This window comes from Amblyomma maculatum, chromosome 7, assembly GCF_055883805.1.
Source record: "Amblyomma maculatum isolate TAMU_Amacu chromosome 7, ASM5588380v1, whole genome shotgun sequence".
In the NCBI taxonomy this organism is placed as follows: Eukaryota; Metazoa; Arthropoda; class Arachnida; order Ixodida; family Ixodidae; genus Amblyomma; species Amblyomma maculatum.
Genome location: NC_139350.1, coordinates 9,138,282 through 9,160,882, shown reverse-complemented (window position 1 = coordinate 9,160,882; position 22,601 = coordinate 9,138,282). Strand labels below are relative to the sequence as shown.

General features: G+C 46.2%; 1 protein-coding gene and 1 long non-coding RNA gene across 2 annotated transcripts; both read right to left on the bottom strand.

The window, feature by feature from the left end:
- Positions 1-6,754: 6,754 nt before the first annotated feature.
- On the bottom strand, positions 6,755-9,262 carry LOC146182697 (uncharacterized). Its single transcript, XR_014708657.1, has 2 exons — positions 8,707-9,262; positions 6,755-6,880 (listed from the first exon to the last, which is right to left on the bottom strand). It is a non-coding gene; the product is annotated as an uncharacterized LOC146182697 (long non-coding RNA).
- A 5,849-nt stretch (positions 9,263-15,111) lies between these two features.
- Positions 15,112-20,625, bottom strand: LOC146182696 (uncharacterized). The gene has a single exon (XM_084608900.1). It carries the CDS (start codon positions 19,018-19,020, stop codon positions 16,831-16,833), a length of 2,190 nt encoding a protein of 729 aa, XP_084465026.1. The 5' UTR covers positions 19,021-20,625; the 3' UTR covers positions 15,112-16,830.
- Positions 20,626-22,601: the final 1,976 nt, after the last annotated feature.

Here is a 22,601-nt window from a genome sequence, read left to right as displayed (position 1 = left end):
TAAGCTGTTCCTTGATCTGGTTTTGAGAAAGCAAACTATACAGCAGTCACTTAGAATCAAACAGCCTCGACTCGCTAGACGCCAGTGCGCTTGCTTGACACCAATCTTGATATCACCGTTAGTGATTGGCAGATCATTCCCTTTATCTCAACAAAGCGGTTACCTCGCCGCTAATGAAAAACCTCTGCGGCTGCGGTAGAGCAGCAGCGGCCGTGACCAAGGCGATGTGCTTGCTGAGTCGAGGACACAACTCGGGGCCCCCGCCGCGGTGGTGCAGTGGTTAAGATGCCTGTGCCAGAGTACCCGGTTTCGATCTCGACTGCAGGCGGCTGCATTTCGATGGAGGCGAAACGAAGAGGCATCCCTGTGCTGTACCATGTCGGCACTCGGTAATGATCCCACGGTGGTCGAAATTACTCCGTAGCCCTTCAGTACGGCTCGTCTTTCTCTCTTTCCACTTTCACTCTCACCTTCCTTCTCCTATGACGCTTTTCAGGGGCCCACAGAAACAAGTGTGACCGATACTGCGCCTTTCCTTTCCCGTAAACCAATAAGACTGAACTCGGGGAAGAAACGGCCAGAGCGAAATGTTAGCTAATGGCGCGTGTACTACCGGCGACCAGCGAGCTTCTTTTTCAGCACATCCCAGCTACGAGGCAAGCTACAGATACGTGCAACATTATTCGCCCGACGGTGCAGCTCGTCACTTGCTGTCGCCGCGCTCACGCATGTGAGTTCAAAGCCAGGTCGCGTCATAACGTCATAAGGTAACGAAATTGCTTGCCGGCGAATTTAAGCCCAGATTCTGCTTTAGCAGCTGACGGTGCACAGACACATTTTCCTGGCTAACCACGAAGCAACACATTGTACTGGGAGATTTCGAACGTGGTATATAATTCTTTCCATAAGACACACGCTAGCGAAATGTAATGAGAGGCCGCCAACTTCTTTCTGCGGAATGGCGCGTCTTCAGTTCCGTTGTGGCTCGGAATACGACGGGGAAATAAAAAGCGTGCCTTTTTATCCTAGCTGTTTTAGCAGTAAAGGCATGGAGGAAGGAAAAAACTGAGGAGAGGCCCCATGTATCCCTGATGCGTTGCAAAAAACGTGCCGGAAGTCACGTGCTCATTTTTAGCCTAAATATGGGGCAAATATCAACAGCGTCAGCGTTGCTATGGGGCTGTCGGCGTCGGATGGCGCGGAGGGGCACACAGAGGAGTGCGAGGGGAAAAGCTGCCCCATGTGTAGGCACGGCCGGTCTCGAGGGAGAGAGCGCTTCACTTCCCTCACCAATGGAGTCTGTTTGCATCCCCCGCCGCGCCTCGGTCACCACCGCCCCACTGCTGCGCCTCTGCTGCCGCCGTTCACGCGCAAGGGAAACGCTATTCGCTCCGCCCGCATCAGTTGCAACCAGCAGGACATTTCACCCCTTATGGTTTATACGAAGACGCCGTAATCAGCGCCTAAGATTTATCGTGTACGAGGAATAAAATAAAGTCAACACCGCTCACGTGCGCCTTCGTCAGTGCGGCCGAGCGCGGTCAAATGAAGCTGGTACACTTCAACATTTTTTGCCCCTAACTTTTGTACAGAAATAAATTTATCGGGCTATGCAGTGTTCTTTCGCAAGCTGTGAACAGGTGTAGCGTGTCCTGACGTGTGTGCATTGCAAAATGATGGTGGAGATTCTGGCAACCACTTCTGTTTTCTTTTAGAGCAAAAGAGGCACCGGCGAAAATTTATGCCGCGTCTCAGATTCAGAGTAAGGAACAACATTTACGCATATGGTTAAAATTTCAGTTGTCTAGTGGAGTGCGCTGTTCTAGCTTCGTTCAAAACAAATCAGTCGCTTGAAAGACAGAATATATATATGCTGTCTCGCGACTGACGCACGTACATGTATAACAGACGTAGTCGGTTTAATACATGGATAAACAACAACTTTTATTCAAGGAAATGGACAAGAACAGTTATGCCTAATTGAAAAGAGCGGCAAACAATAAAAAAATTGTCCTTTGAAGTTATGCATTCTACTACATATTCATCAATTCATCAAAACGCCCAGGCAGCACAATGCATTGGGCCAATGTTGGAAGTACGACGGCAAACAGTGGCCCTACACTGGACCAGCCTTACCAACGTGCTCCCAATGTAGGACATGCCAGTCAACACCACGTCCAACAATGGCCCCGGACTAGCCAATGCTCTCCCAGTGTTGGTGCTGCCAATATCAGACGCTGGCTAGATTGGGCCATGATGTACAGTGCATTCCCAATATTGGCGCTGCCGTGCATACAGCATGCCTATATTGGACCGAGATGTCCGTTGTTCCTCCAATAATGGTCGCACCGGGATTCAAAACTGGCTGCAATGGGCCAAGTTGTCCTGTATTTTGCCATCGTTGGGTTTCCCGTTTTTAAAAACAGGCTGCAATGGACCAAGATGTCCTGTTTTCTTCCAGCATTGGGGGTTCCGGTGTTTAAACATGGCTACAATGGACAATGTTAACCTCTGTTCTTCCATCATTGGGTGATCCATTTTTGAAAGCTGGTTACACTGGACCAAGTTGTCCTGTGTTCTGCCGTCGTTGGTCGTTCCGTTTTTTAAAACTGGCTGCAATGGACCAAGTTGTCCTGCGTTCTTCCGGCATTGGGGGCTCCGGTTTTTAAACTTGGCTACAATGGACAATGTTATCCTCTGTTCCTCCAGCATTGGGTGTTCTGTGTTTTAAACCTGGCTATAATGGACCAAGTTGTCCTGTGTTCTGCCGTCGTTGGCCGTTCCTTTTTTAAAACTGGCTACAATGGACCATTTTGTCCTGTGTTCTCCCGGCGTTGCCCGTTCCGTTTTTTAAAACTGGCTACAATGGACCAAGGTGTCCTGTGTTCTTCCGGCGTTGACCATTCTGTTTTTTAAAACTGGCTATAATGGACCAATTTGTCTTGTGATTTTCCAGTATTACCTATCCCTGTATAAAACCCGCCCACGATGGACCACTTTTCTCCCCTGATCTTCCTATTGTCATTTACATCCTAAAAACGCAGCTTTAATGGGCTGCCGAAGTGAATATTTTCCGTTGACCATCCAATCAAAACATTCTACATTTTTATTGTTGAATACGTACATGTGCGTTGGACGCCAACCCGTATACATTTAATTCCGACATTTCAGCCGATCGTTCGGACCTCACAGAGTACCACGTACAGGATGGCAATTACTCTAAAGCATTCAAGCACGTACCGCTGCAGCTGTCGAGATTCGTCTTTTCGGTGCGCTCATATGCGGCGCACTTTTGGTGATCAGCTATGCGTTTGCGATTTTAGGCTATTGGCATGCATGCAGATTTCGTCGCAGGCGCATACGTTTGTCGCACAATTATATCTGATGATAGCATGACCATGCGACCACATATTATACTGCCGTGTGACCGCTATAGGTATTTTCTGGCTAGCGATGACGCAACGATCGAATCATGTTCGAGCGTACGCGCCCGGTCGCAGCCGTCCTCAGCAGACTGGCAGCGGAGCGATAAGCATTGCTTTAATAGCTGCAGTGTGTTTTATGGACTTCAGCAGAATTATAATAGATTGTAACGATCGAGTGGCTAGATTTCCGTGTTCACACTTCAGCACTCAAGAGCTGTAAATAGACGCTTATCCGTGACGAGTATGCAGACAGAGCTAGTGATTTCGGCGTGTGTGGAAAGCGATATTCACCCGCTTACGCGAGCATGACGGTCGTCGAGTGTAGATTTGGTGTAAATGATGTCAGATCTACCCACAAAATCAGCCCAAAAGCGTATAGCAGCTAACCAGCGGCCAGTGCAGCAGTCGTGGGCTCAGATCGCTTGTGTATATGATATCTAGACATTTCAAAAAAATGCGAATGGTCGCTGAACATTCTCTTGGTAACGCAATATAAACAGCTTGCACATCGTAGAAAGCATAGGAGCGGCAAAAAACTAGCGCGCCAGTCATATGCGGAGACAGCCGGCAATCAAGCACTTGGGGACCTCTATCTCGGCGCTTGCTGCAGAATAGTAAATTTGCAATGCCAGGATATTTTACATAAGAACAGCTCAGCTTGCAACGGGTTTTTTTCCTACGCAAATGGATACTGCACGGGGTATATGAAAACAAGTTTAATGCGGATCATTATATGAGTATTCCCAGCGAAATTTCACACTCTCACAGTAAATTATGAATACTGTACAATTTTCTTGCAGCACTTATTTAACCTGTACTCTACAGTAACTTTAGACTACAACCAAGCAAAAGAAGCAGCTTTTTGCAAAGGATTACTCTCTACTATCGATCATATCCATAGCATCAACCAGGAAGCTCGGAATATAACCAGCCCTTATACATACCGATTACAAAAAAGCATTTGACTCAGTAGAAACCCTGGCGGTCATGCAGCCATTGCGAAATCAGCCGCACGTGAAAGTGCTGGTGTATATATAGGGGCTGCACAGCAACCATATAGTTCTGCATAAGGAAACAAAATTCCTATAAAGAAAGGGGTTAGGCAAGGAGACACGATCTCCCCAGTACTATTCACCGCTTGCTTAGAAGCAGACTTGGAATGGGAGCAGTTAGGGATAACGGTAGATAGAGAATACCTCAGTAATCTGCGATTTGCTGATGACATTGCCTTGCTATGTAACTCATGGGATGAACTGCACAGAATGATTGATGACCTAGACAGGAAATGTAGAAAGGTAGGCTTGAAAATCAATATGCAGAAGACTAAGAAAATGTTCAACAGCCTAGGGAAGGAACACCAGTTTACTTTAGGTAGCAAAGCACTGGAAGTCAGCGAATATATGTCTACTTCGGACATGTAGTAAACGCATATCCGGACCATGCAAGGGAATTAACAAGGATAACAAGATTGGGGTGGAGAGCATTTGGCAAGCACTACCAGATTATGATTAGCGGCTCGCCGGTATCAATCAAGAGGTAAGTATGCAACAGTTGCATCTTACCTGTACTTACCTATAGAGCTGAAACATAGAGGCTAACAAAGAGGATTCTACTTAAGTTGAAAACAACACACAGGGCTATGGAAAGAAAAATGGTAGGGATAATGTTGAGATAGGAAACATGCAGAGTGGTTCAGAGAAATAACTTGTCACTAACATTCTAGTGGAAAACATGAAGAAAAAATGGACATGCGCAGGACATGCAGTGCGAAGAAAGGATAACCGATGGTCGCTTAGGGCAACAAACTTGATTCCAAGGAAAGGAAAGCATAGCAGGGGGCGGCAGAAAGTTAAGCGGGTGGATGAGGTTAAGAAGTTCGCAGGGGTCAAGTGGATGCAGCTAGCACTGGACCAGGTTAACTGAGGGAATATGGGAGAAGCCTTCGCCCTGCAGTAGGTATAGTTAGGCTGATGACAAGGATGACACTATAGCCTTTCGTAAAATAAGCAGCAAGTACAATGAAATCAAAATCCACAGCTGGATGCACGTTTCCATAGCAAATCATTTCCAACTCTCGAATAATAACATTTTAGGCTCATGTCGTTGAAACATTTCATGCAGCTGCATAATATCGGGAGATGTGTCGAATGACATGTATGACGATGTTAAGCCAGCGTGCATACATGAAATGTTGAAGGTTTTTTCAATCATCATACATACCCCATGGCGTTCAAATGACACAACAGATCATTCTCTATCCTAATGAGACAACAAATCATTCTCTATCTGCAGCACATTATAGCTAGTTAATTCGGGCTTCGACGTTTGGTTTGAAATGAGAAGACACCGATATTAGTTTACACAGAATTAAATCTCCTAAAATAGGTTTTCAGTGATAATTTAAGGATATATAATCTTCACATCTGTTATTGTAGCTATATATAGTTGGCAATTGTGTGGGAGTGTGTAAGCTCTAATTCTAAGGGCGATTGTGAGGGCTAGTACCATATGTTGCCCATAGTTCCATCGCATTAACGCTAGATGCCTCATCGGCAAACGACTATATGTAGCACCCTCTTAGGGTAGTGTTGCATTAACTGGAAGGACACTGACGTAAGAATATGCATAAGCATCATAAGCTAATATATTTTGGCTTCCGTTTAGGTTGAACTTCTGTGAAAAAAACATTTGATTTCCTACCACACACCAATAGGTAGACCATGTGATTTTTTTTACGCAAGTTTGCCATAAGGCATATTATAAAAACCCATGTAAATTATTTTCCGAAAGGAACTGGACAAAACTCCTGCTCTTATCATTGTCGGTGAGCTATTGGGAGAAGTCCTCTTCCCTTGTTGTGGTTAGTCCTAATTCCTGCAGAATCAGTCCTTGGTGTCCCTGTCCCTGCACAAGTACACAGCACGCGGCAAACATCCACTTCTACAGCTGGAACACTTCGGGCTTCTGGTGGGTCCGATATGTCTTCTTGAGATTCCAACCCACATGTTACCGACGGGGTAAGGGCCACCCTAGCTCTTATCCTTTTAAGGGAAACCTCCTCCAATCTTACCCAAATTAAATGATGCAGTGATAGGTCAACAGCCATATTTATAGAAGTCTACATTTTAGTTTGACAGCGCCCTTACTTCTCTTATTTACAAATGACAACTGCACTTCCTTCTAAAACTAAATCTCTAATCAAGTTATGTTGGTGATGTTGGGATATTGGTAGCATTAGGCTATTGGTCTATGAGTGCATTGGTTCTATGAGAATTGCATTACAGTGGCTGCCTTGTACCACACAACAAAAACAAAGATGAGGGCAAAGATTTCAAATCACAAACCATATTTTATTTTCCATGCTTACATAAATTCTGCTGACTGCATGGCTGTGGAACACTGGGTAATGCTGCAGGTGTGTTTCAGCTCCAGATCAGGTGATGTCATGAAGTTAGCTGCATGGAAAAAAGCTTTGTTCAGAAGACATGCAACATTCCACTGCTGTACTCTAATGATGAACAGTTTTGAAAGCAGCCACTCAAGGACAACACATATGGCAGGAATCCACACAGGGACAGGTCAAGTGTTGTATAAGCATGTGGTCTCTAACAAACATTTTCCCTGAACGGTTCTTCCAAATGGAACAAGTGAAAGGTTGTAGGCACTTACATGCTAAGTGAGCACATGCACATTGCACGAAAGACCACATACACCCACTATGTTTCATTCAAAAATGAAAAAGGCACGGTCCTAGGAGCAGCATGAATGCATGGTCTTAGAGCAATGCCTCATAACTACTAGTGTAACCAGTAAGGTTGCACGTAAAATGTGTGAGCGAGGCCTGGCTGTTTTGTAACACGCACTTTCATAATAGCTGGGATGCTACTTGAAACACACCAACCTGCAGTAGTTATAGTAATAAGACCCCCAAATATTAATGAGCCTTGAAAGCCAGCCTACTCATGGTAAGGTTGACAGTGCAAAGCTAATGCAGTCAGTAACCATGCAGTAAAATAGGCAGCTTGATGATACTGCAGCAGCAGCCACAAGGATTACATATGTTGGTTTTGAGGAAAGTCCCAAATGTTTGAAGTGCATGGAATGAAGTACCCAAATGCCACTGTTGCCAAATGCATGCCTTAAAAATTACTATGATGCTGATTACTGGAAGACTAGCATGAGCGCACACTGTCACCAGTAGTCCACAAGCAAGTTGATAATGATCTCTTACTGCAAGGGTTTTACCAGTGTTGTCACAGGAGCCATGATGAAGTCCAAGACATAGCTTAAACAGAGCAGATCAGAGCTGGCAGCGATAAGTGAATTAAAAGCACATTCTTATACCTTGAATGGCTGCTACCATGATCTGTCCTCAAATCTTCCATAACATCCAGTTACAAAAGAGTGTCTGACAGAAGACCTTTTACAAAGTTAGAGTGCAAAAAACAACAAAGCTCTCATCACCCCAAGTTGCCCTGATGTTGCATATTAAATGCAAAGCACGACAAAATGTGCAAGAATTTCTGGCTTCTTTTCAAATGTGCTACAGTGTAACAGCAGTATTCATAAAAATTATTCTACCATGCAGCATCAAGCCAAGCCAAGTGATGAAATGTACTGCATTAATGATACGGTATCAGTACTGCACAATCTACCTCCAGCGAAACTGCTGGTGACAGTACCCTTCCTCTTAGCACGGTGATATTCTTTCGCCCACGACTACACTGCTAAGTAGTCTCTCGAATTATAGGCACCCTTTGTAAAGCCAAGCTTAACGTAAGTTAAAAAAAAAAAAATGCGCCCGAGGGAGGGAGGGGGGGGGGGGGGACATTTCACATAATCACATGATGGATAAACCTAGTCACAAGAGGTGTGGACCGAATTACTCAGCCACCGGTCTCTGCCTGTTTACACATTTTCGGGCTGGCTTTCCAGTTTCAAACCTAACTACCAGCGCTTCACGTCATCACAGTGAAGTCGCATCACCGGCGGTTCCGAGGCGCCAACACTCTGGTAATGAAGTTGCTTTTTTTGCGGGCCGTATGTAAATCCAAATGTAGTTCAACAGACCAACATAGCTCATCTCAATTTACAGCGAACGAAAGTCATCACCTCCCTTGGACAGTTCGCTTGAATGAAATCATCGGGCCCGTTTCCGTCATTGTTCGTCTTTGTCTATGCCTTAAATAAGCTCTCACAAATTAGCTGAACTCCAACGCAACTTTATAACACTTACACAGGGCGGGATGACCACCATAGAAGAGAAACATTTTATACTTACCGAAGAGTAGCATGGCAAGGTGAGTAGCATGTCGTAGGCTTTGTAGAAGTCGCTTCACATTCTTGAGTCTTGCCAGATGAAATGCCGAAGAATCGTTCATAATGACGGCTACATTTTAATTATAGTAACAAATAATTAGCGCTGGATTCTGACAGCACAGAGTATTTGCAAAACGTGTTTGCACGAAACGAACTTGCCGTTGTCACAGCCATGTTGTCATTCGCTAGTCGTCTAGTCTAGACTTCGGAATGGCTATTTTTGGCTTCTGGAGGCTAAAGCCATAGACACGACAACGACAGCGCTCAGTGCGGAAAACATGCATTAGTCAAATTATTAGCAAGTAATCAGTGATATATTCAAAATTACTGCTATATCATTTTTATTTTTCTCGCAAATACTTTGTTTCGCACCACTTCGCTTCGAGTGATGTAGGCGATCGTCTGAACGCGCGTCGTCTGCTGCGCTAGCAGACAGCAGCTGAAGGAGTCTCGAACATATGCCCGTGGGATAAAATCATCACCGCAAAATATAAGATTTCTCACATCATGTTGCTTGCAATACCTCACAGCGGCAGCCAACTGGTGTTGCAAACAGATCAGCTCGCGGTAAGTGGAGCTGGACCTCTAGAACGCTGATAAAAGTGGCAATCTCGTGCACAAAGCAACCAGGAAAAAACAAAAACACGATATACGATCCATTTCGTATAGTAATACTATTAAGACATATTTATACATGCCAAACCAATATGAGTGGTTGTACTGGTTGCCCATGTACAATTGGTATATTTATGTCGCACAAAAACGACCAATATATATCCATGTATCGGACCAATACCTATTGTCAATTGGACCAATTCATATTCGTAATAGTCCTATACAAAGTCAAATAAGACCAAATAGATACAAGCAGAAATCCCATAGCACCAATAAATGTTCTGTATTGGACTCATACAAATATGTATTGGAATTTTTGCTAGAGAAAATACATACTTAAAGGTCTTAATGACCTTATTGCAATTATGTGGCTGAAGAAAGCCTGTAAATCATCTATACAAAATATGTTACTTGCTTAAAGGAGCAAAAAAAAAGCTTTAATGTAATAAACACCAAACATCTTGCAAATTGTAGAGAAATGAAAGCCTAAATGTCCAAAGATCAAATGCATCCAATGCCACACTTCAACATTTGCCAGATCTTTCATGCCCAACTATCAATGATTTTAGCTGGTTGCCTTCTACAAATGCAACTTAAATAAATTATTTCATGAACTTCTAAAAAATGAAAGGGATATAGTTTTTCTTCTAGCTTTGTTTTGCTCGCCAGTTGTGTATGAGTCCCGTTATTGTTCTGTTTATTATGTTGCTTTTTTCCCCATGTTCATTTTGTGTGACGTTGTTTACACACTTTGATACTTGTTTCCTATTCATTTATTGCACTTTTCCTGTTCGTTTATTGTTCAGTTTCTCTTGCTAGAGGTTCCTTTTTGTATGTTCATGTCTGAATTTTTGCCACCCTATATATGTCATTTTAGTGAGGGTGTTAAAAGGTTTTCTTGAAATAAAAAAGCCAACAGATTCAACGACAAGAAAAGTGATTAGCTTCATGTGGTTAATACTGCAGCTTTAAACTATAGTGTATAAGAAACTTCAGAGAATCTTAACCTTTCTATTAACAATTGTTTAATGATGGAATTTATAAGTCCCAAGTGGGGACTTTGGTGTATGCTCCTGGCCACAAGTTTTCAGGCATAGTTCTTCTCATAAGTTCTTGAAACAGTTTCTTGCCAACAAAGTATGCTACACTGTTGAAATTTGTCTACTTGGAAAGAACAAGCATTTTGGAAAAGAGTCAATTGAATGAAATATGTTAAATAAGTGCATAGACATATTTCATTAAGTGTTTTCGTTTCTGTAGTAAATTAGTAATGCCTTAGCAGACACAGATAACCAAGGGTATTTTTCCTGTGAATACACATACAATTTCTCGTCCTGTTTGGTGTCACCACTCCAAGATATAAAAAGTTCAGTATAGGTTGCATGGAGGCATCAAAAAGTGCAATAATTGATTCTTCATTTGTCACTAGCTCCTCAGGAAGGTTAGCCCTAGCATTTACTGTATTAAAGCAGCATAGAAGCAGTTATTTGCAGACTCACATGACCTATACTGAAATTTGAAGGCATATCTTCGTGAAAATTAGTGTAAGCAAGCAATTATAAATTTAGCAGTCACTAGAGACTACAACTTAGGAATCTGTGTTTGGTAATGTACTATTCATCATTACAAAGAACGCAAGCAATTAATCAAATAAAATTTAGAGGTCTGTATGGCCCTTTAACCAGTCACTTTGAAGCATGCATGCTTTTGCAGTGTCTCAGGATGTCAAACTCATTAGCTTTCCTACTATGTTTACGTTTAAACAGAAAATTAAAGGGGAAATTAGGGGCTCGTTATGATGCAAATGAAGAAGCCAACAGTCTTTAAGAGTCCAAGGTAAACATAAAGGAATATTATTTTTTTTAGTAACTTTTAGCTGATCCTGACCAGAATTAGTCTTGTGATGATCATATTCTTTCTCCCTAAAATCATTGCAAGACTAATCCTGGTCAGGATCAACTACAAGATAAAAAAAAATCTCTATACATTTACCTTGGACTTTCAAAGACTGTTGGCTTCTTTAATTATTTTTTTTTTTTTTTTATTGTGCTGCTGTGACGTGATCAGAGTATGATCAACTGTAGCACATGAGGCATTGCTTTGGGTGTTGGTTAATCTGAGAAAGGTGCACATGCAGATCAATCGCGATTTTCTTTAGTACAGCCCAGAATGTCGAATAAACATGCTGCTTAGTCGCTCTACCCCGCCCACAGAATTTGCGAAACATAGATTACATTACCAAATTCCAACACTACCCATTCATCAAATGCTTTTATCTAATATTTAACGCAGCTTCATGCTCGTGGAGGTTTACATGTTCATCTTTCTCTGCATACCAACCTGAATTTTCTTCTATTGGGTATTCGTGCGAGGGAAAAGTGATCCTTCAGGCACGTTTGCAGTCCTGCCAGCATAACTTGGTAGCCCTGAGAAGGGCTGTTAAAGATGAAAGTTTCTGTAGCAAAGACCCCAAGTGCAGCAATCCCGAGTTGTCAGGCTGAGCAGTTGAAAAACAGGTTGTTGTGGTGGAGACTTGAGATTGTGACCACCTCCAATCCACTCACTGTCACAGCTTTATACCACTCCACATTATGATGCTCAAAGCCAACCTCACACATATGCAAATGCATGCTTTTAATCCCGTCTCTTCCTTCTGCAGTGGCATGTGGTGCACATTTATTGGAGCCACTTCACGACTGATGAAAAGCAACTGTCAGTTGACAGATGCGTCACTGCCGAAGAGAAGCCATGTTGTTGAAGGTTGTGCTGAACACTTCTTACTTGTCCACATGCCATCATGTGTGTACATGGCACCATTAGGACCCCCCCCCCCCCCCTCCCCCGAGCTTTGATAAAAAAAAGGGAAACCACCGGTCGAAAGAATTATTGGTGAAGCTAAGAGCAGCAGTGACACAATGTACAAATTATCGCTACGTATATGCAAATCCTTAATTAGATCTAAATCTATAGATGGCTAACAGAGGGACATTAAAAGAAACATTCAAGAGGCTGTAATTGAGCAAAACACAGTGTACGGCCGGTTTTACCGCAGCGCTCAAAAAAGAAGTAAGGGAGCTAGGTTGTGACAACACTTGTATGCTCACAAACATAAGTGCGATGAGAAGGCAAATTTATATGAGATGCCAGTTGTTTTGCCAGATAGTAAGTTGGCTGCATACGTGACTAGGTACGACTGCTTAGTCTGTTGCACTGGTGGGTGTCCTACGGCTCATGAAACCGTCAACCATGATGCTTGCTAATGACATGAACTGCTTCGCTGGGAGCAGTTGAATATTTTCAGATGGCAACGGGGAGATCCTTAGTGATGTGAATTGCACGGGATGACAAATGTCCAACAATGAATGGTCGGTGCTCTATGTAGACAGCTGTCTTGAGGAGTGATGAAACCCTTTGAGTGGTGTGCAATGTAACCGGAGCAAAGAAGCAAAGAGCAAAGGTCAGTATAATGAGAATGACCAGATGCTATTAGGTGAACACGAGTCGGACCGTTGGTAGCAGGAAGGATATGGGATGCTGGCCTCTGTTGAAGCTTCAGTGCGCACAGTGATTGCTGCACCTTGTGGTGAAGATTGGATAACAAGACAAGAGTTCAAAACCAGTAGCATGGCTGCACTGAAAGCTAGGGACATCGCACCATTGTGTAGAAGAACTGCAGGCGGTGAGGTGCACAGCTGGGAAAAGCTGTCAAGAGACTGGTTTGAAGATATGAAGGAGCACTGAACAAGGGTAAATAGGGTACGCCTCAGTCGCAGGTCGAGCCAACATTTCGACAAGTGGACTTGTCTTCGTCTGGGCAAAGCGATCATCACTGGCAGGGGTTTAAATATGCTTTTGCTTCCGAAGAAGAAAAGCTGGGGAGGGAAAAGTGGGTGAGAAGTAGGTGAAGGAGTGGGGAGGGGAGGATGGATGAGAAGAAAGTAGGTCATGGAGTGAACAAAAAACAAAAAACCTTCAGTATGTATTTCTCAGCCTGGAACCAGGGATCCTACGGCCTGCAAAAGAAGTAAAAGCGGCAGTGCCAGAAAAAAAGATAGTGACACCGTTCCCGAGATAGATGCTGCAGGTGATGTGTTTAAACGGCAGGCAGGAGGAACGCGCTGTGGCGCAAAGCAATTAGGTATCGGCTGGAAGTGGTTTTGCTTGCATTGGACATACATGGGCTTGCAATGGAGCTGTTGTGCGGGTTGAAAATTATAGTGCTTGAGGACAGCGCCTTGAGGTTATCATATAGGGTGGGTGCAAATGGTTTCAAAGTAAGATGCTTGAACAAGCCACCCAGAAGATGGATTTTGAAGAGGTAGAATCTGATGGATTAGCAAATGTAAAAAATGGGACTCGAGTTGCGGAAACCAGAGCAGGGAGTTATTGGCATCGAAAGGTGGCGTAGGCAATCACGCAGTGTTGGCCATGTTGTCGCTGCAAGAATGGCACCAATCCCGTGGGCACTGGCATCGATGCGAAGTTCCGGCGGGGCAGACGGGTTGAAATGGGCCAACACAGGAGGATTGTTGAGAACAGCGATGAGGTTGGAGAATGTATTAGCCTGCTCTGGTCCCCAAGAGAAAGGAACGCTTTTCTTCAGCAGGATGGTGAGAGGACGAGCAACGGCAGCAAAGTTTGGGATGAACCGGCGAAAATAAGAGCACAATCCTATAAAGCTGTGGACATCATGGGGTGAACGGGGAGATGGAAAAGCACTGACAGAGCGAACTTTGTCGAGACCAGGTTGCACACCGGTGGCATTCACCGAACGACCAAGCACTAAAAGTTCGCGGCAACCAAAACTGCACTCCTTTCAGTTGAAGTCCAGCACAATGCGGAAAAGTGCCAAGATGGAAGGCGACGAAGGTGGCTTTCGAACGAGGGTGAGAAGACAATCACGTCATCCAAGTAACATAGACAAGTCGTTCATTTGAAGCCGCAAAGTAAGGAGTCCATCATTCGTTCAAACGTGGCAAAGCGTTGCAAAGCCCAAAAGGCATAACCTTAAATTGGTAAAGTCCGGTGTAGCGAAAGCTGTCTTCTCGCAGTCTTGTTCGTCAACCGAGATTCGCCAGTAGCCACTACCAAGGTCGACGGAGGGAAAATAGCGGGCTCCATGTGAACAATTCAAGGCATAGTCTATTCGTGGAAGCGGGTAAACATCTTTCCTTGTAATCTTGTTCAGATGCCGATAGTCGACGCAAAAGCACCAACTGCTGTCTTTCTTTCTAACAAGCATGACAGGAGATGCCCAGGGGCTGTTCGAAGGTTCGATGATATCGTTGGCCAACATCTTGTCGACCTCCTGCTGGATGACTTGGTGCTCAGAGAGGGACACACAATAAGGCCTCCGATGTACAGGTTTTGCATCGCCGGTGTCAATGCGGTGAGTCACAACTGATGTTTGGCCCAGAGAATTCTGGCAGCAAAGTCAGAAATGTCGGTGAAGGACAACAAAAGGTTGTGCAGGTCCTGAGCGTGTTCGGAGCTGAGGTCAGAGGCAATGATCACAAAAATAGGGTTGGTAATTGTGCGGGGAATACGGGTGTTTGAAGGATGCTTGAAGGTGGGCCAGGACTGAGTGCACAAATGGTGCAGTCTGTGAGAGGGGACAAGGTAGCAAGGGATATTCCTTCGGGTAGAACTTGGGGCGGCAAACTAAAGTTCAAGATAGGAAGGTAGGTGCTGTTCTGGGTAATGCGTACGATGAGATGAGGAAGAACGACATTGCTGTCAAGAAAGACCTCAGTGACAGGGCAAGCAAAATAGTCACCGTCAGGCACAGGCGGAAAAGGTGACAGTTAGAGGTAGGTAAACAGCAGAGTCTGGGGGCAGGCGAGGGAACTCAGTGGAGCGAAAGCGAGGTGTAGATTGAGGCTGTTCTAAGCAGACAGGTAGGTCCAAATGAAGAAGGCCGCTGGAGCAGTCGATAAGGGCAGAGTGGGCCGTTAGAATGTCAAGGCCGAGGATCACATTGTGAGGGCAGTGGTTGAAGACAGTGAACAAAACAGGGATGTGATGACCAGCAAGGGTGACTCGGGCAGTGCACAGGCCAGTGACGGCAGCAGTACTGCCATCGGCAACACAAACAGTGGGCAAAGCGGCAAGCGTCTGTACTTTCTTGAGGCGGCAGCAAAATGATGAGCTCATGGTCGAGACTTGGGCACCAGTGTCAATGAGGGCAGAGACGGGAACACCATCCACGAACAGGGAGAGGGGGTTACAGGGCGAAGAAATGGGCAGTAGAGGATTTCCAGGTCGGGGTACCAATGCAGCGCCACCTCCGGGAGCTGCCTTGGTTAGTTTCCCGTGAAGCAGCCGGCAGAGGACGGTGCGAAACTGCGGCGAGGAAGAGGTGAACGGAAACGGCGGGTTGGCGAGGAAGGAGAGCGACTGGACACAGGAGGAGGCGGAGTGGTATCAGTGTGCGGCGGCTCATAATGAGGCGACAAGCGGCGGTGATCGTAATCGGAGTAGCAGTCAACGTAAGTGAAACGTCAGGGTGGTGAAGACCAGTGGCTGCGGCAGTGGCAAGAGATGTGGCCAATACGCGAGCACGTGAAACAGATCGGCCTATCATCAGGGGTGCGCCACTCATTAGGATTGCGGTATCAGTAGCGTGGCGTGTAGGTGTTTCAGGGCGTAGCAGTGTCGACCATACAGACCAGGGATTCAAACTTTGACCTTTAGAGCAGGAGCATTAATTACTACCTGAACTCTCAGATTATGCTGACATGGCTGTGACAGCTCTTTCAAAAAGAAACCTGTCGCCAGTGGATATTGAACCCAGGCCAAGGCTGAGCGATCAGCTTTGCTGGCCTCTGTGTTAGACTAATGCATAATCTGGGTAGCCAGTTTCTTCAGTTCTAAGCTACCAGTCTTTCATGCAGTGCTTAGGACGTAGTCTTCACCTCCTCTGCCAAAGTTCTTTCATGCTGCAGTTCCAGAGTAGTTCTGCCACGATGACTAAGTGGTTAGGGCGCTCGGCTGCTGAACCCAAGGATGTGGGATCGAATCCCAACCAGGCAAAAAGCAAGGTTTCATGTACTGTGCAATTTCAACGCACGTTAAAGAACCCTAGGTAGTTGAAATTCCCAGAGTAATTCGACTGCAGCATTTCTCATAGCCCAAGTCACTTTGGGAGTGGTCATCTCCTCTGATAAAGCTGCACTGCACGCCAACTTTTAAACTCTGTCTTTTAGTGCAGAAGCGTAACCACCTGCATTGTTGGATTTAGTCGAAGTGGCTGTGAAACCAAATTCTAGCAACCGCTCAAAAAGAAACTCACCACCAGTGCCTTTCAAACCTGAGCCAAAGCTGGGAGATCAGCTTTGCCAGCCATTGTGTTAAATAACTGCACAATCTTGGTAGCTAGTTTTGGCTATGCTTGGAGTTTCAATGCCCTCTGAGCAACACCTTATGGCTCCTTCTTTGATGCAGACACGAGATTATGGAGCTGCCAGGTCTTTCATCGAAGGTGCAGGAATGGCATAACCACATGCCCTTGCTTGTATCGAAGCTTCAGGCACTGGACTTTGTTCTTGAGGTATGAAAGAGGCAAGACTTTAATTTCAGAGCCAAGAGTGCCACAACGCCAAATGTCTAGCCTTGAAGACTCTATCGGAACTTTGAAAAAATCCCTGCAATTGAGCAAAGTGCCAGCTTTCACACTGTCTTCGCACATTTCAATGATGACAACAGCGTTGTTTTCAACAAGGAAACAGTCGCCCACTTTTATATGCTGTTCCACTTCTTTGCTAGAGACATGAGCACAGTTCCGCACTTCCGACATTCTTCTACTTAGCTGTGCCAGAGGTCTGTTGGTTGTTCGCAGCATTTTTTTTACCTTTCCAAGATAGTTTTCGAAAGGGAACGCACTGAATTCATCAACCGTGCCATGTTGTAAGCATTGCTCTGCCAAATGAATCAATGAGTGTACATTATATACGAGCTGTTTAGCCCCGTAAAGTTTTCCAAAGTCGTACACAAACTGCTTGAGTAGATCCTTGGCGAATTCATTCATTGGCACATGGTGCTCAGGAGAGGCGAGTACTCGCAGAGCAACATGCAAAGTGACGAAATGCTTGTACAACTCTTTTCTCAAAATGGATTTCAGTACCACAGGCCCCAGGTAGAGTAAAAATGTCCGGAACTCTGTAGCCTTCCAGCGATCGAGTTCCTCGGTCCCCCTTGGCTTTCGCTGAAAGCACCTTGGGAAGGATGTGGCTGCTCCTCGAAGTCTATCGTTCAACTCATTTCGCTCGGTTCTGCTCAGCCTTGAAGTGTGCCCCTGGCATATCCAGTTTCGCAGGAGCCGACGCATCACCCCCAGGCATACAAGATGCATGTACTCGGTGGGAAAAGCGGCCACCATATCAATGCTCAAGGATGTAAATGGTGATATGCCGGTATGATGCCGCTGGTCTTCTTGGGCACGAAACGATGAATCTGTCCGTTCTGCTGCATTTAGGTCAGGAAATGTCAGCCTGTTGTCAATGTAATGGCCTTTTTGGCTACATCGCTCGCAAGCATGATACCCCATGTGGCCGGTTATAGCCTTGACAAAGCTCCTGGCTGGGGCATCGCATATTACTGCGGTCAGGCACACACTAACCCAAACCCCTTTTATAACAAGTCCTCTGCAACTCAGGTTGCGGACATCATTTAGGAAAGGGCGAACATATTCCTCAAGGCAGGGTGGCTTTCCTGTGCCACAGTAGGCACTGACCATAAATGGTTCTGATCCCTTTATATTCGTTATACGGCAGAGTATCGGCCAAAGAGCAGTCTGCCTGCTCTTGTGCAGTGGAAGCCCATCAATGTTGGCATGGAGCTCGATACACCTGGGCACTGGTCCTTGCCGAACTGCCTGTTGTATGCCCTCCGAAAGGCCAAAATGTACAAAGGAGCCATTGATGTCTAGGCTTGCTTTCCTCTGTGTCTGCAAAACTGTTCTAGCGTCTTTTGGAAGCTCCACGATGCCATTTTCACGACAGAAATCCAGAACATCATTTATGCAGGCATGAGTCATGTTATGCTTGACAGCTATCTGAGCAAATTTCTGTGCTGGCGAGCTGTGGTTGTCATGAGGCTGGCCTAATACTTCGTTCTCAACAAATGTCTCCTCTGAGGGCGATGTATCGCAACCTGAAAAACTGTCATTACTGCACGTGCTGCTCGATGAAGAATCTTCAGGCTCACTCAGGCCAGCTGGTGCAGCGCTCAGCCGATCTGCTGGTGGCGATGGGACTCTGCTTTCGTTGCCACTGGCATCGGCCCCGTCAGTGCAGACTTGCAACGATGAAGATGGTGCGCTGTCACTGGGACAAGCCCCGTCGGCAGCGAAATGCTGCGATGAATCACTGATGCAAGGTATCTCGGCGCTGGCTTGTAGTGGTGAAAGTAGTCCACTGCCACTAGTGCCAGCGTCATCGGTGCTCACTTCGTTTCTCGGTCGCTTGTTGGACTTGATCGCTCCGGATGGTTGCAGAAGTGGTGTGGTGCAAATATCACCCGAGGATGCTCTATCAGCTGTGCCTTCGCTGGCCGTCAAGCGAGCAGATGGTGATACCCTAGGCAGTCGCGGGGCGTTGAGCTCTTTCAAGATTTCTTTATACTCTTTTTCCACCTCATAGTACTTCCGCCACCTGTCACTCATTCTAGAGCACAACAGCGTTTGCTCAGCCTTTAAATTAGAGAAATGAAACTACGCGGCCTGTTGACGCTGCCACGGAATAGCAATGCACAAAGCTACAGCTACAGCCAACAGCGGGAGGAGCTAGCGATACCAGTTATAACCAAGTGAGCAGCCAAGGAATGACCTTGTAGCAACGGCGATGGAAATCGCCGCCTTCACATAGTACGGTCCCTTGAAAAAGTTTCACAGCTCCGCGAAACCTTTAAATTAGAGAAATGGAACTACGTACGCGGCCTGTCGACGCTGCCACTATTGCGAACTATAGCTGTCACGGAATAGCAATGCACAAAGCTACAGCTACAGCCAACAGCGGGAGGAGCTATACGATAGTTATAACCAAGTGAGCAGCGAAGGAATGACCAATTGTAGCAGCGGCGATGGAAGTCGCCGCCTTCACATAGTACGGCCCCTTGAAAACGTTTCACAGCTCCGCGAAGCCTTTAAATGAGAGAAATGAAACTACGCGGCCTGTCGACGCTGCCACGGAATAGCAATGCACAAAGCTACAGCTACAGCCAACAGCGGGAGGAGCTAGCTATACCAGTTATAACCAAGTGAGCAGCCAAGGAATGACCTTGTAGCAGCGGCGATGGAAGTCGCCGCCTTCACACAGCACGGCCGGTCTCGAGGTAGAACATCGTCTGCTGGCGCGGTTGTTTTGTTTCGTTCACTGCCGTAACGAAAGACTAGTTGGATTTTGTAGCGAAAAGCTACACTACGCGGGGCAGAGCAGAGTTCCGAGTCTCTCTTGGAGGGCGGGAACGCCGCGGCTGAAAAGTGAAGCTTAGTTCTTCCAGAATAAAAATATAATGGAAAGCATCATGGGAAATTAGCCGTCACGTCATCCGGCAAGCGGTAACCGGTAGCTGGTTTCGGTTGCGGTTTCGCACGCTTCGCTCTGAAGGAATGCCTTCGCGTGGCCTTCGCTACGCGACGCCTGCGCTAGAAACCTAGCTGAGGCGCGAGATGCGAACAGGCGATGGATGGAACTTTGGACTTTTAGACGGGCCGATACCGTAGGGGCTGCCACAGCCGAGCAGTGCACCCGTGTATTTCGTAAAGTATGGCTGGGTCCCCTCTGCTAGCTGCGCCATATATGAAATGCTTGCGCGGCTATGCGCACAAAGGCGAAACACTAGAACAAGAAGGACGAAGGGGCGAAGCGCTGATCATCGCTTCGTCCTGTACGTCGTCCGTTGTGTTCTTGTGCTCAGTATTTGTGCGCAGAGTCCCGCAAGCATGGAATCAAACCCAACAACAGTACTGCCATATATGAAATGCTGCGTGCCTGGATGCTAGAACTACACTGATATAAACCTCTCGGGGCTTCGCTCCAACGGTGAATATATCCTGTTATGCGCACTCGAGAAACGAAACGTTTGTTTGTCAGGGCATGTGCATGTATGTTCGAGACGAAAATGATTTATTTAATAAAAGGCAGACCTCAAATACACATTGTACTGAAGCCAGTTCCCCAGACATGCAACGTTATGTCGCATTCGTAGTCTCTCCCTGACGAAACCGAAGATGAATTGTAAACAAAGTAACTTATATGTTACGACGAGACGCACAACTTTCGGCAGTCCACTCCGGTACGCTTTCCACGGGAAGGGGGGGGGGGGGGGGGGGGCACACACACAACTGCATGCGTTGTTATTGTGTGTGTCCCTCGTCCTTTTGTCCTTGTCTGCCAGCGCTGCGACACCATAATGCAGAAGAATGGAGAAATAACTTCTGATCCCAAGGTAGTCGCGCAGTTGGCCGCTGAGTAGCGGAAGAGGGATCGAGCCAATGCGAAACGGGCAGCCGAAACGCCAGAACAACGTGAGAGACGGCCGGCTAGCGAAAAGACGTCGCCAAAAAGCTGAACGACGTGCTATGGCCGCCGCCGCAGCTGCTAGTCAACAGCAGCAGCTTTTCGCTACGTATACATCATAAGGCAAAGCAGAGCAAAGCGGTCAGCCTAATTTTTCAAGCAGTTTTAAGACGAAAGCCTTTAATGCGTCATCGTTGTCGACAGAAGGTTGTCAACATATGTCACGCTTTCGAGAGCGAGAGTTAATTAAAAATGAATTATTAACCTTGTCTCAACCGGGAATCGAGCCTCCATCCCTTGGATCCTCATCCCAGGACTTTGCCAACTACACAACGCCCCGGATGTCCTGGCTATATATGAAGTACCCTCGAAAGTTACTGACCAAGGAACTGAAACAGTACTCGTTATTTCTTGCATGGTGCGTGGTGGAATTGGATCAGAACATGATACAATCAGATGATACGATTAACTCTCATGTATGATATCTGAGAGGCGTGAAGCGAAGTGCAATTAGATGCAGCAAAGTGGAGTTAATTTCGATTTTCTTTACAGCACAACAAACAAAGTTGAGACATAACCGCTGAAAAGAAAACATTGAAAACCGGAGTGCTCGGACGGTACGATATGCGCACTCAGAAATAGTGGGACGAGTACTACATAGAGTGTTCTGCAACTTTACGGAGCCGTCTTGGAAAATATTCCCACCGGTCGAGGCGGTAAAATTTTCCAAGACGCGGTTCCGATAAAGTTGCAGAACACTGTATACGTCGTCCTCCAAACACTCGGTGCGTGTGTACCTTGTAATATGCAGCATGCAGCTGTGCTTTTCACAAAGTACAAACACCACATAGGCCGCATTGCTGTTTTGTTAACATGCCGGGTAAATATGTATGAGTGCTGCACCACAGAGGCACAGCAAGAGGCACCAGACGTATGAAAATCGCGACTGCACTGGCGGTAGTTCCAGCGAGGGATATTTTTGCAGGTTCTGGACGAAAATCACGGGACACTAAAGTGACGTTGTGTAGACAACAAAAAAACGCCGGCAGCCGGCGTTTTTTTTTTTTTTATTCTACTGGGAGGGAGGGAGAGAGAGAAAGGGGGATTACAATTAGTTCTCTCAAGTCCAATGCGTAGGGGCTGGCAGGCTGGCCGTCGAAGCGCGTTCAAACTAGTGACGGCTTCGAGCTGCCCTTGGCGCTCGTTTCAAAGCACAGAGCAGCACGCTTGTTTTTTTTTGCGATAGTAAAGGCACGAATTTAGTCCGACGCAACGCACGCACGCACGTGCGCTAGCACACGCTGCGTTACGCTGGCGAAAACACTCGTCGATAGTTCCGCGAGCTCCAGGTAACCGGCGGCGGCCGCGCCCCGACAGGCTCGGCGTAGAGAGGGCTCGTTCCATTCGAGCGTCGGCCGTATAAGCAACGTGAATTGAACTCGCTTCAGACAACTTGGTGGATAGATTTATCGAAGACAGCGGCTGACTTATTGCGCCGGGAATTCCCGCCTGGGCGGCGGCTGTGTGAACCTTGAACCACACGTGAGCGTCCCATGAGTGCGATGTAAACTGACAACGTGCACCTGCAGCGTGCATCCGACGAGTCGGCGCCGCGGTCGCTGAAGCCGTGTTGTCCATCTTTGTTTACCTCGTTTTGGTTGTGGTGTTTTCGTTTGGAATTGGCCTATAGTGCGCAGCGAATACAGCGTCCATGTTTTGGTGCAAG

Bases quoted from the DNA above. Each gene is read 5' to 3' on its own strand.
- LOC146182696 (XM_084608900.1), bottom strand. From the start codon at position 19,020: ATGAGTGACAGGTGGCGGAAGTACTATGAGGTGGAAAAAGAGTATAAA.